The 12,178-nt window shown below is 34.4% G+C and overlaps 1 protein-coding gene across 3 annotated transcripts in view; it reads right to left on the reverse strand.

Moving 5' to 3' along the window:
* LOC129222627 (insulin-like growth factor 2 mRNA-binding protein 2) overlaps positions 1-12,178 on the reverse strand; it is a 78,928-nt gene that overhangs the window by 56,887 nt on the left and 9,863 nt on the right. Inside the window, exon 1 of one of the 3 annotated variants that reach the window (XM_054857155.1) lies at positions 5,891-6,043. The exons of the other annotated variants lie outside the window; for them this stretch is intronic. Within the exon in view, the coding sequence (XP_054713130.1) occupies positions 5,891-5,904 (14 nt within the window). The 5' untranslated portion in view covers positions 5,905-6,043. Of the gene's footprint in view, positions 1-5,890; positions 6,044-12,178 lie in introns of those variants that run through there. 3 annotated transcript variants of the gene reach the window in all.

Consider the following 12,178-nt stretch of genomic DNA (forward strand, 5'->3'; position numbering starts at 1 on the left):
ACTGTACAATACTTGACGGAGTTAGTAACAATATTAAAACACAAGTGGGGCAGTAAAAAATAGAGAATTATATGGGTCTAATTTACCCTGAAAGCAGGCTCGTTTTTTAAGAGTCAGAAGGAGCGCGTGGGGGGAGCAACTGCCCCTTCATTTCCAAAAGTAAAGGTTTGCCTCCTCACTTTCCAGAATAATAAATTAACAATTAGTACAAAAATGAGTTTTACAGGGTGTGATTTATTTTGCAAAAATGAAAATTAATGTTCACAATTGGGGTAGAGCTTGCTGCAAAAAAAAAAAAAAAAAAAAGGTACGTAGCTCCAATTTCAATGTTTTCAAAAGGTCTGCATTAGACAGTTAAGTATACAAGAGATATATTTTTTCTTTTTCTTTTAATATTAGAATGTGGTGTTTTAAAGCTTTGAAAATCTTTTGAAAATTGAAATTTGCAGTAAATCTTTTTGCAGCAATCCCTTCACTTCCAAACAAATAGGAATTCCTCATGTTTTTATTTAATACATATTGAAATGGAACTTTGAATTGGAAAAAAAAGAGCTTATGTATCCGTCTTGATTTTTGAAGCCATAACTCAAAAAATTTTAGAAGTTATTGTTTTAATATCGATTTTTAAATCTAATGTTATAGCCCATTTTTAGAAGAAAAAATAGCAGCTGTAGGGGCACCACCCTGTCGCTCCCCACTCACTCCTCTTTTGACCCTCATTTTTTTTTTTTTTTTTGGTGCACCATCCGCGTATGGAAGGGGGCAATTGCCCCTCACCCCTGACTTTGAAAGTGTATTTATTATTATTATTATTTTATTTATTTATTTATTTATTTATTTTTGAGAATGAATATACACATAGTGGACTCATGTTCTGCTGTTTTTCTCTCAGTCTTTGCCATTTCTTCGTAAATATTCAGTTTACATGAAGAAATGGTGAAATTGAAGGTTGTTTATCAGGAAAATGACAAAGCAATTAGAGAACATTTTCGAATATTTAGTCTAGAGATAAGTCGATGGAGGATGCAGATCAATGTTGCCAAAAAAGCAAATACATTCAATGTGATCCATCATAAAATTGATGTTCGAACAAAGAAGCATGAATAATGAACTACGGGGGAAAAAGCACTAATAAGATAAAGCGTTCGTGAGATTTGATAAAAACTTCACTTTTATTTTGAGAGTAAATAATTTCAATTAATGTATGAAAAATGCCAATGATTCTTAAGCAAACACGTGACCACATAAATGAAGTCAGACTTGGAACGTATACATTATTTTTGCTATACAATTGAACTCGTTTATAACGAGCCCTGATTTAGCGAGGAAATCAGAAACACTTGGTTGGCATAATGTTAAATCTATGGGAGAAAACTGAGGAATATATATGTGTACACATGTATGTTCCTCAAAAACTATGACACAAGAAAGAGACATTCAGACATTTCACAGAAAAGTAAACAACTTCTTTGGAACACAGTGATTAAAAAGAAGAAAAAAAGCAAATATAATGAATTTTTATGATTCTTTTCACGAACTCGTTTTTTAGGAGCACTTGGATACAACGAGCAAATATCGCGGTCCTTTTGCGTTCGTTATAAGCGAGTTCGACTGTAATTAATAACTAGGCCTACTTACTGAACAGGCCAACTAGGCCCTGGCCTAGGGCCTCCAATATTTGGGAACCCCCAAAAGGCAGAAATTACTTTAGTCTATGACGAAAATTGTTTCAGCCAACGGCTAAAGTTGTAAAGTTTGAATACAGGCCCCCCCCCCCCCAAAAAAAAGTATTTAGCCTAGTGCCCCTAGATATCTTAATCGGGCCCTGATTAATAAAAGAGAATTTCGACTGTGATACAAAGAAAATTCCTGACGAGTTCAAAACGCAATTACAATAACTTTTCAAACAAATCCTAACGCAATTACAATAATTTTCTCAAATAACACTATCGTTAAAGAAAGTTAACTACTTACTGCTGATTGCAGGGGCGGATACAGACTGCCATTTTAGGGGGGGGGGTCATGCTGAAGAATGATTCTCCACCCCCATCCCCACCCCCCTGGAACGAACATACGGTTTTGGGTATAAAAAATTTCTGAAACTGCTTGAGTGTCAATAACAAGCACAAAATCGGACAGGAGTAAGGCACTTAATGAATGTTACAAATTGATTTCATATGCAGTGAAAAGATGTAGTATTTCAAATATTTACTTTCAAAAATAGTAAATAAATTTAAAAGACTATTGAAATCCTTTGCATTTTATTCATAAAGTGTTGAAAACAATGTAGACGGATACTTTTGTCGACGATTTAGGAGGGGGGGGGGTCATGACCCCCATACTCTCCCCTTGTATCCGCCACTGGCTAATTGGTATGCTGCTTCAAAACGTTGGTTAATTGATTATTTTAATTAAAAGAAATGATAAGAACTAGAAATTAAAGAAAATATCATTTCAGTTGAGATACACAGACACAAAATATTGCGATTACTGGTGTACGAAATATCATTAGAATCTAGCCACATTAACACAAGTCTGAATATTGAAAAAATGAAGCATAAGAAACAAAATACACTACAGTTAAAAATTAATTATAAATTCTGGAAAAATACACTTAGTTTTCATGAAGATTATACTTGTAGTAATTCTCTCCTTTTTTTTTCTTTCACAATAATCAAGCGTTTTAAAAATATTTAAACAAATAAAATAAAATGCTGCACGCAATGCTATTATTTGTGTCAATTATTTGCATAAATTTGCAACAACTGCGATTGAGTTATATGGTCTCATTTCTCCTTAAAATCATCGGTTTTTAATTTCTGATTATTGGAAAAATTCAGGGACAATTTGAAAATGAAGTATTTCTCTGTATTGCATGGAACAAAAACTGACGCAAAATGCGCACGTGAATTCAGAATTGTAATGCATTCTTTAAACTGCCTTCAAAACAGAAGAAAAAAAATCAATTCAAAGTACTTTGACTCCAAGGAATAAGCTCAACGTTCTCATTAAGTAAATAAACAACGAATAAATAAGCAAACATACACTAAAAAATAAATGCATTGAAATAGAAAACTAAGAAATGTTTACAAAATCGTCAGAGTTTCGTTTACAGATTGTTAAAAAATATGATATTAAATGCAGTTTATTCCATTTTGTAGCATAGTAAAAATTTCAATTCAATAATTGAAATATTTGAACTAAGAAGATAAGTTCTAAAAATTCCCCCACTGGCTTCAAACATTAAAATAAAAGTAAAATTTTGCAGAAACACATATAAGCCGAAAGTTCTTAATTATTGGGAACAATGGGGTTGTTTCGTCCAGTCAAAAGTACTACTTTTAGTCACTAAAATTGATAAAATAAGCAAAAAAAAAAAAAAAAAAAACATGGAGCGAGAGAAAACTTTTAATTTTCCCAACGCTTAATTTTTAAATACTTTTTTTAAATGTCCGATTTTTTAAATAAGGCGTGGTCTTTATGACGTCACAAATGATGTACTTTGGCGCATCGGTCTCATGCGTTTCCACGTTATGATAATCAAGAAGAGAATTAAATATTGCGCTCTACGCTTGCTATCAACCATATCGTTGCCAACACATGTGAGTAAAGAAGCGAATAAAACATTGTGCTCTGTGAATGGCATCAGCGAATGGCATTTCATCATTTGTGTCATCGGCAGAAGCGTAAACAGTGAAAGCGCACCGATTAAAGTATTTTTTTTTAAATATTAAACTTAGTCAAATTATTTAAAAATGGTCAGATCCTATGTTTTTAAGCATGCTCTTTCAAAAAATAAAATACTTTCGGGTCTTAAATTTTATTTCGCTGAAAAAGGTACTTCGTTTCATTCGTACTCTTTGCAACAGGATTTCATTTCACAGATAAATTTGCAAGCAATTGTCGTATGTCTTTTCATCCATAAGCTCATTACTTTTTGCATTGAAAAAGGCGTTCCCTGTAATGCCGAAACACGTGTATGTTGTTATTTTTAAAATTTGTGCTTTTTTTTAACGTTGTTTTTCTTACTTTACAGCAATGTGTATGAAGAAGAAACAATCGCCACAAAGAAGAACTGCAGTGAAAATGAAACATGCGGTATAAGGGTGGGTTTAAGACTCCCTCCTCCCTATCTCTTTCGTCAGCGAATCCACAATAAACCAATAAGAAAAATAGCAAAACCGAATCTGAATAAAGAAAGAGATATTGTAAACTTCTTCATCTTGTTATTATTATTTTTATTTTTTTTCTGTCATTTAAGTTCCATTTCTATCGTTGTTGATAGTGTTGCTGAAATTTTGGGGTATTTTATGATCAAGATTGCTATTCATATTTGTTACTTTATCTTTCAGATGCTTAAAAAAAAACTCAAAACTTTAATATCAAATTTTTAAAATTAGATTTCACATTAGTAGAGTTAGTAGTTGAGTAAAAAAAGAGTTAACTACTGCCAATTTAAGCACATTTATTGTTATTTAGTTCAAATGAAAATTATTTATGAAACTTGAAATTCAGTTAATGTTTTGTGAGTTGTTTAAGAATTCTAAGTTTCATTTTATTAACAATAATCAAAATTAAAAATATAAATTTTGAAGAGGCAAGAAAGAGAAGAACTTTAGAGGTGGAAAAGAAATATTGATTGTAAAAAAAAATAAATAAACGAAATTATAGCATAAAAGTTCTCTAATTTTGAAAAACAAATGTCATAAAGATTTAATTTTTCAAAAAAAAAAAAAAAATGGCATAAATTGTTTTGTATCTTAACTAATCTTAAGCAGTAAGAACTTGAAATTCAAATCAATTCAATGACTAAAAATATAGTTGATAAAATTATAATGAAAATTGAGAATAAACTATAAAAGAACAAAAGTGAAAGGAACGAAAATTAGCGAAAAAAAAAATAATTAAAGAGAAATTATCAAAAAATACGAGTTAAAAAAAATAAATGCTTCATAAATATCTCAGATTTACAAAAATAGTTTCTGTCAAGAACGCCCATATAGCGGGGCAAGTGGGGGCTCAACCCCCTCCCCCCTTTGAAATTAGAATTTCCTTACTTTTACTACTTTTTTCTTTGCAAAAATGTAAAAACATTTCTTCTCTAGCCAATTTTTAAGACGTCAAAGTTTAATAACTCTAATCTGTACTGAAATCGGTTTCTATGAGGAAAATATCCTGCTAAACCACGGGGGAAATATCTGAGCCCCCCCCCCCTTTAAAATTTTGCATATGGGCGCCCTTGGTTTCTGTTATTTAGCATACATTTATAATTGTTCCTTTCTAATTATAAAACTATTTTTAAAGGCTTAGAATTCAAACTTGTATGTTATTTGAGAATGTTAAATTATATTTCAAATATAAATGGGAAAATTTTTAATGCCATCGTACTTTTAAAGTGAGTAAGAGAGAGAGAGAGAGAGAGAGAGAGAGAAAAGCGAATGAAGGAAAATTTTAAAGATGAAGGAATTAAATATTTAAAAAAAAAAGGAATGAAAGATCCATCGCACGAATAAAAAATAAAAGAACTTTAATTTCGAAAACAACCTGAATTTTTTTAAAATTTTTGAATTGGTGTCTAATTGCTGATTTTAATGTTGTTTTCGTCGTCTCAATTTTTCTCTCTAAATCATACTTTAAAAAGAAAAAAACTTCTCGACTATTCCAAAGCATTTAAAAGCAAATCCGACGCTCACCTCCTAACTAAATATAAGTCGCACATGCAATTTTCAAGATTAAAAAAATATATGCTGCTATGAAATTCATACGAGCTTGCTCTGCGATGATAGCAGAAATTGCGCAAATCATATTCCAGGACAATGCAGAAAAGAATAAAACCCAACCGGCACAAACATGATACAAGACTGTAATAATAAAAAATCTGCAATAATACCTCTCAAACACCATAGCAGAACGAAGGTTTTACGCACTTCCACGCACAAGGCCTGTAATTTTCTTTTCCTTCCCCTCGAGAAAACTAGTCGCTGTACAACTCGAATCTCTTTTTCCAAGACTTTCTCTCCTCTTTGAACTATTTTGCGAAAAACCGGGGGTACGGGTTTGTGGTTGCAAACCGGCATAATTCGCCGGCCGGCGCCAAGGACTGGGTGCCCTCTGTTTGGCACTTTATCGCTCTTGGCCTCATGCCAAATGGCGACCGCGGCATTTGCGAAGGGAAAAGAGATCGGGAAAGAAATTTTAAAAAAGGAAAGAGACAAGATAAAATGAGCGCCAATGTCAGCGACCTCCTTTTCGAATAAAAAACCGTGGTTATAGTGTGTAACTACTACTACCGAGGATTTCTCAGAACCCTTGTAGGTGCAGAAAAAGTTCTAACCCGCTAAAAATATTTTCTGTCGTCTGTGAGAGCTCAAGATTTTATAGTGTTGAGTTATTTTTCCACATCAAATTGATAACTCTGAAAATTAATTTTTTTAATGGAAATATTTTTGACTCACATTTAGATCAGTGGTGCATTCTACCCAACATTTTATTTTGATTTTAATTTATCCATTTTTTCCCCCCCAATGTTAATTCCAAAAATTTCAATGTATCTTTTATTTGCAATAACTCTTATATTTCTTCAAACATTCCTCTTCCCCCCCCCCATCCATTTTTTCCCAATACTTCCCGTTTTATTTCAAGTCAAACGTATCTATTCAGTGGCCCTAAAAAGCAGGGGCCCAAGGCTACAACGGCCTAGTTCGCCTATTCAGTAATCAGACCCTGCCATTTTCCCTTCATCAATTTTTCCCCATTCCTCACTGTTCTTTTTCTAAGGGGCTGCCCACAAGTGATGTCAAGCTTTGTGTGTGTGGGGGGGGGAGTAAATTGTGACAGTTTGTGGCTAGGGGGAGGGAGAGGGAACAAGAACTGTGACAACTTGCACTTTTTTATAAGAATAGGTGAATAAAAAATAGTATGACATGTGACAAAGGGGAGAGGGGGTCAAAACAGTGAAAAAAAAAAGTGTGACATTATTTATGGACAACACCTCCAAAAACTTTATTGCAACGAGGAGTACACGCCCCTTTCTGAGTGGTTTGGAATATATTATGTCACGAATTCAGAAAATGTCGAAAAGAGAGGGTACAAAGAACGTGCGTAATTGCTAATCATCCTCAAAAAATAACGGCCGGCCAAGGATCGAGTAACCCGCGAGTTTCAACAATAAAACTCGCGCCACGGCATGATAATTTGATAAATATGTTTTGGAAATGCTTAACATGCAGGAAAAGGTTTTATTGTGACAAGGCTGAACTCGATCCGGTAACTTAACTGTCTTACTGGCAACTTATTTCAGGGGAATGAAAAAACGAAAAAATGGTCAACAATGAACGCTACCTACTGGAGTTTAGGGTTAAGTCACTGGAGTTTATTAATTTCAACTATCAAAATATCACCAAACAGGCGGTGGCTTCGTTCAAATGTAGAAATAATTTTCACCCGTCATATTTTCTAGTTTAATAAATAATTGTCACAGCAATACGGTAAGTTATCTTCACTAAATTGATATTATATCTAATTTATTTAAAAGAAAAAAAAAAAAAACTCTGCTGGCAGCACAAATGAGTAGCAGACAGGGCTGAGGGAAGGCCATGAGACAGTCGAGTCAAAAACTAGGATCCCGGTTCGGAATCGGAGCAGTATAAATTTCATTAGTTTTATGGAAGGAAGGGGCCCGCCGCGCCGTGGCTCTCTACGGTCCTAATAGCAAATACTAGTATATACAATGGGATTGTTTCCGAAATTTTAAAAGTTTTTTTTTTTTTTTTGAAAGAGTATGCTTAAAAACATAGGATTTGACCATTCTTTAAATAATTTGACAAAGTTTACTACTTAAAAAAAATATTTTAATCCGTGCACAGACGCAATTTTATTTTTTACGCTTCTTCGCATGACATCACACATGATGAAATGCATTCACTGTTGCCACTAGCGCAGAGCGCAGTATTTAATTCGCTTCTTTACTCATATGTATTGGCAACGATATGGTTGATAGCAAGCGTAGAGCGCAATATTTAATTCGCTTCTGAATTATAATAAGCTGGAAACGCGGTAAACAGCTAGCGTAAACATTCAGGGCGCTAGTGGATTGCGCGTCAAAGCACATCACTTGTGACGTCATAAAGACCACGTCTTGTTTGAAAAATCGGACATTTAAAAAATATAATTAAAAAATAACTGTTGGAAAACTGAAAGTATTTTCTGGGTTCATGTTTTTTTTTTTTTTTTTGCTCATTCTATCAATTTCAGTGACTAAAAGTTTAGTACTTTTGACTGAAGGAAACAACCACATTTTAATCAGTAAAAGTTAAATTGGTCTAAATATTGTTCAATGTTCATTTATACATCCAAAAACTTTATATTTTATGAAAAATAAAAGTATGTAATCTCTTCCCCCCACCCCCCATGCATGATAAAATAAGAGACACATTAAATATAAATCCAGTGGTGGACAACTAGGGGGGAGGGGGGTCTTCGCGCAGACTGCGTCATTGAAATTTTTTGATAAGGTGTTTTTAGTGCATTTTTCTTTTTCGGGGGGGGGGGACTCTCGTTCTTAGGGGGACTTTGTGGCATTGTTTAGAGGTAGGAGTGCCCTTGTTCTTGGGGGGGGGGGTTCCCTATGACACAATTATTTGTTTTGAAAAAATTGAAATCTGCGTTTGAACTTGTTAAAACTTTCTCCCTTGCCATTAGATTTCTTGAAGTTCACGAGGAATTTTTGCTTAATCATCAATTAAATTGCTATATATTTCGCCACAATTAGAACTTTCCTATCAACTATCAACGATTTTCCTTTACTCTATGGGATATTTTACTTAATATTTTTTTCTCAGAAGTTTTCGCTAAGCAATTTAGCGATTCAAAGGCTAGTTCTGCACTAGCGATTAAATCATGTATAACTTAATTAAAAAAGGGATTCCCCCCTTAATGTACTAGTTTATTATTATACTTTCTCTCACATGATGCTTTGCAGGGCCGGCTCTAGTAGCTCTGCCGCTTTAGGCGATATTGACAAGTGCCCCACCCCCCGCTATTAATAATAATAATATAAAATAATAATGTATTAATAAAATAAAAATAATGGTAAAGTGCTTAAAATTAGAGTTTCTAGTTAAATTCCAAACTGGGATTTGCATATCCAAGCACTAGTACACTTTATATTATCTTTTGTAACATTAAAGTAGTGAATCTGATGGCACTGAAACAGATATTAAAGTTTTCAGAACACTTTTAAATGACGCAATTTGCAACCTCTAACATAAAGTTGAATTTCTGGTTAAATTCCGAACTATGCTTTGCATGTAGGTACACACTCTAAATTATTATTTTTTTTTTAAATTTATTTATTTATTTATTTGAGCATTGAAGCAGATAATCTTATGACGCTGAAAAAGATATTCATACTTTTTAAAAAATGCTTCAATTTCGAAATCTGCCGCCATAGGCGGCCGCCTAGGTCGCCTACCACAGGAGCCGGGCCCGATGCTTTGTAATCAATAACGTTCAAGATTTTTTTTTTTTTTGAACGATGATGTTCTCGAAATTTAAAATGAATGTTGGTTGCTCCACATCTCCTACCTAAACCGAGAAGGTCTAGCAACCAATCGTAGGAGAAGTGGAGAGAGAGAGAGAAGAGTCTCTCTCTCTCTCTCTCTCTCTCAATAATGTTACAAGAAAAAGTGACCTGAAATCTCATGATCTGGTCCCCATTCGAAGAAGGAATTTAGTACGAATCAGTTCAAACATTCATGGCACCAAGCAAAGAGTTTTTGTTTTGTCAATCTGTGTTATTAAGCTTCGATTTATAGCAACTTCAAATTTTCCAACCCGTAATTGTGAGCAGTTCGGAGTAATCAAAATTCTAGGAAGAAAAAAAAAGCTCTCAAAAAGTTACCTATTCCTCGGTTCTTCATCAAGGTCACACCAACGGCATCCGTTTGACATTCAGTCCAAGGACATTCTGTGGTTTATTATCTCGGACGAAAAAAAAAAAACATAAAATAATATTTTTCCATCAAAAGGCCCTCCCACACCCAGCACCTTTTTCTGTATTGGGGTCGCAGAGAGGATGAATAAAAGGGGAGGAACAAAGATAAGGAAGAATCGTGAGAGCTTCATTTGTGTGAGAGAGGAATGCATCATTTTTTTTTTTTTTTTTTTTTTTTCCAATATTGCGTGGAGTAGATGAAAAATTGTATCTCTACGGTTTTTGAAAGATCAAGTATCCTGCAAGAGTTGACACTGAAATAGATCGCGGATGTTCCACTTTGCAATATGATTCTACAAGGCTAATAAATGGACTTTCTCATTTAGACTACGATTCCAGGCTTAGAAGGCTAAAAATGTACAGTCTTGAGCAAAGAAGAGACCGAGGGGACATGATTCAGTTGTTTAAATTTATTAAAATGAAAGATGTTACGGGGCTGAAGTTTAGCACTGAAAACAGGACAAGGGGTCATTGTTTTAAGCTATTTAAATCTCAGGCTAACATGGATGTTAGGAAAAATTATTATTTTAGCAGGGTAGTGGAACCTTGGAACAGTTTACCGGAAGAGGTGGTAATGAGCAAGGGAGTAGATAGTTTTAAGAGAGCCATTGATCTTCACTGGGGATTGTAAATTGACTAGGACCAGTCTAGATGGGCCCAGAGCCTGTTGCTGGTCGTCACTTTTGTATTTGTATTTGTATTTGTATTCTACAAGTTCATCTGAAACTACAATATCTTACTTTTTATGCATCGACATCGCATTTAGTTAGGTGCAAGATCAGAGGTGCTCACCTAGGGGTGGGGGGGAGGGGGGTCATGGCGCAGACTGCGCCATTGAAATTTTTAGGGAGGTGTTTTGAAAGGTATTTTTTTCTTTTGGGGGGAGGGGGTTCTTGCTTTTAGGGGGGTTCCTCCGCAATATTTAGGGGGAGGAGGTGCGCCCTTACTTTTTGGGGGAGGGGGCACCCCTGTGCAGGATGCAGGGTACGGGAGATGAACTGCTGCACTTCAGTTTTATGCAAAATTTCACACTTCAGGTGAATTTCAGCTATTGACGAGTTAAAATAAATTCTGGAGACTACAGAGGGCTTCTGCACTTCTTTTGGTAGAAATTACGCCCTGATTAGCTGTATTAAAATTCCTTGGTTTTTATTGCTAAATTCATACTTGTTGGTTACAATAATTGTTTCAAAATAAAATGACAACTATCAGCTACGAACAAAATTGCACAAATAGTAACTACAATTGCAGTGTTTATCAGAATATTTTTTGTGGCAGTTTCCTTCAATTAATTTACCTCATCTCTGTGAGAAAACTTATGTTCTTACATGGTTTACATTCAGGGGTGCCCACCTAAGAGGGGGGGGGGGTCATGGAGCAGACTGCGCCATTTAAGTTTTTAGGGGGGTCTTTTGAAGGTAATTTTTCTTATTTGGGGGGGGGGGGCTCTTGCTCTTGGGGGATCTTTACGTTATCTAGGAAGTGCGTCTTTGCACCTAGGGGGGTGGCTACCTCTGCTTGCTTAAGTAATGATTCTTCTGCTTTAGGATTTAAAATGTTGTCATTGCTTTTTGGGTTTGTTCTTTGTTTTTACTATTTATGCGTTTGTAGTGTTCTGACTTTTTTTTTTTTGTGGCATTGGAAAAGGGATTCCTTGCAATGCTAAAGCAACACATTTGGAGCATTCCTCGGAAAAGTTGCCATCTTGCCCCACAGATGACGGTTTTTAAATTAAGAATCACAATGCGTTAGGGATTTCTTCATCAACAAAAATTTCTGTATTACCCTTTGAAACTATTAGCTTAAATTAAATATGTTACCTGCCACTTGTGAGGCAAGAGGGTTGTTTTTAGGCGGAATGGCCAGTTTGTGAGTTTTTTATGTTGTTATTTTGTTTATAACATCGCACAACGGTAAAAATTTTATTTGTACTCTTATTAGACACTATATTTTTATTCCTTTAATTTATTAGTAAGATTTCGCGATGAAAACAACGTTTTTATAATGATATAATGATAATAGTAAAACACCGTCTAGCTAAAAAAAAAAAAAAAAATACATTACAAAAATCATTTCTGGTTTAAATTGCATGCTCAAATTTTCTTTCAGGTTAAAAATTTTTGAATTCCAGGAAGTTCGCTCTGACATTTTATTAACACTTATGATCTCTGCCGGGAAGTTAGC

This window comes from Uloborus diversus, chromosome 5 (genome assembly GCF_026930045.1).
Source record: "Uloborus diversus isolate 005 chromosome 5, Udiv.v.3.1, whole genome shotgun sequence".
NCBI classification, from domain to species: Eukaryota; Metazoa; Arthropoda; class Arachnida; order Araneae; family Uloboridae; genus Uloborus; species Uloborus diversus.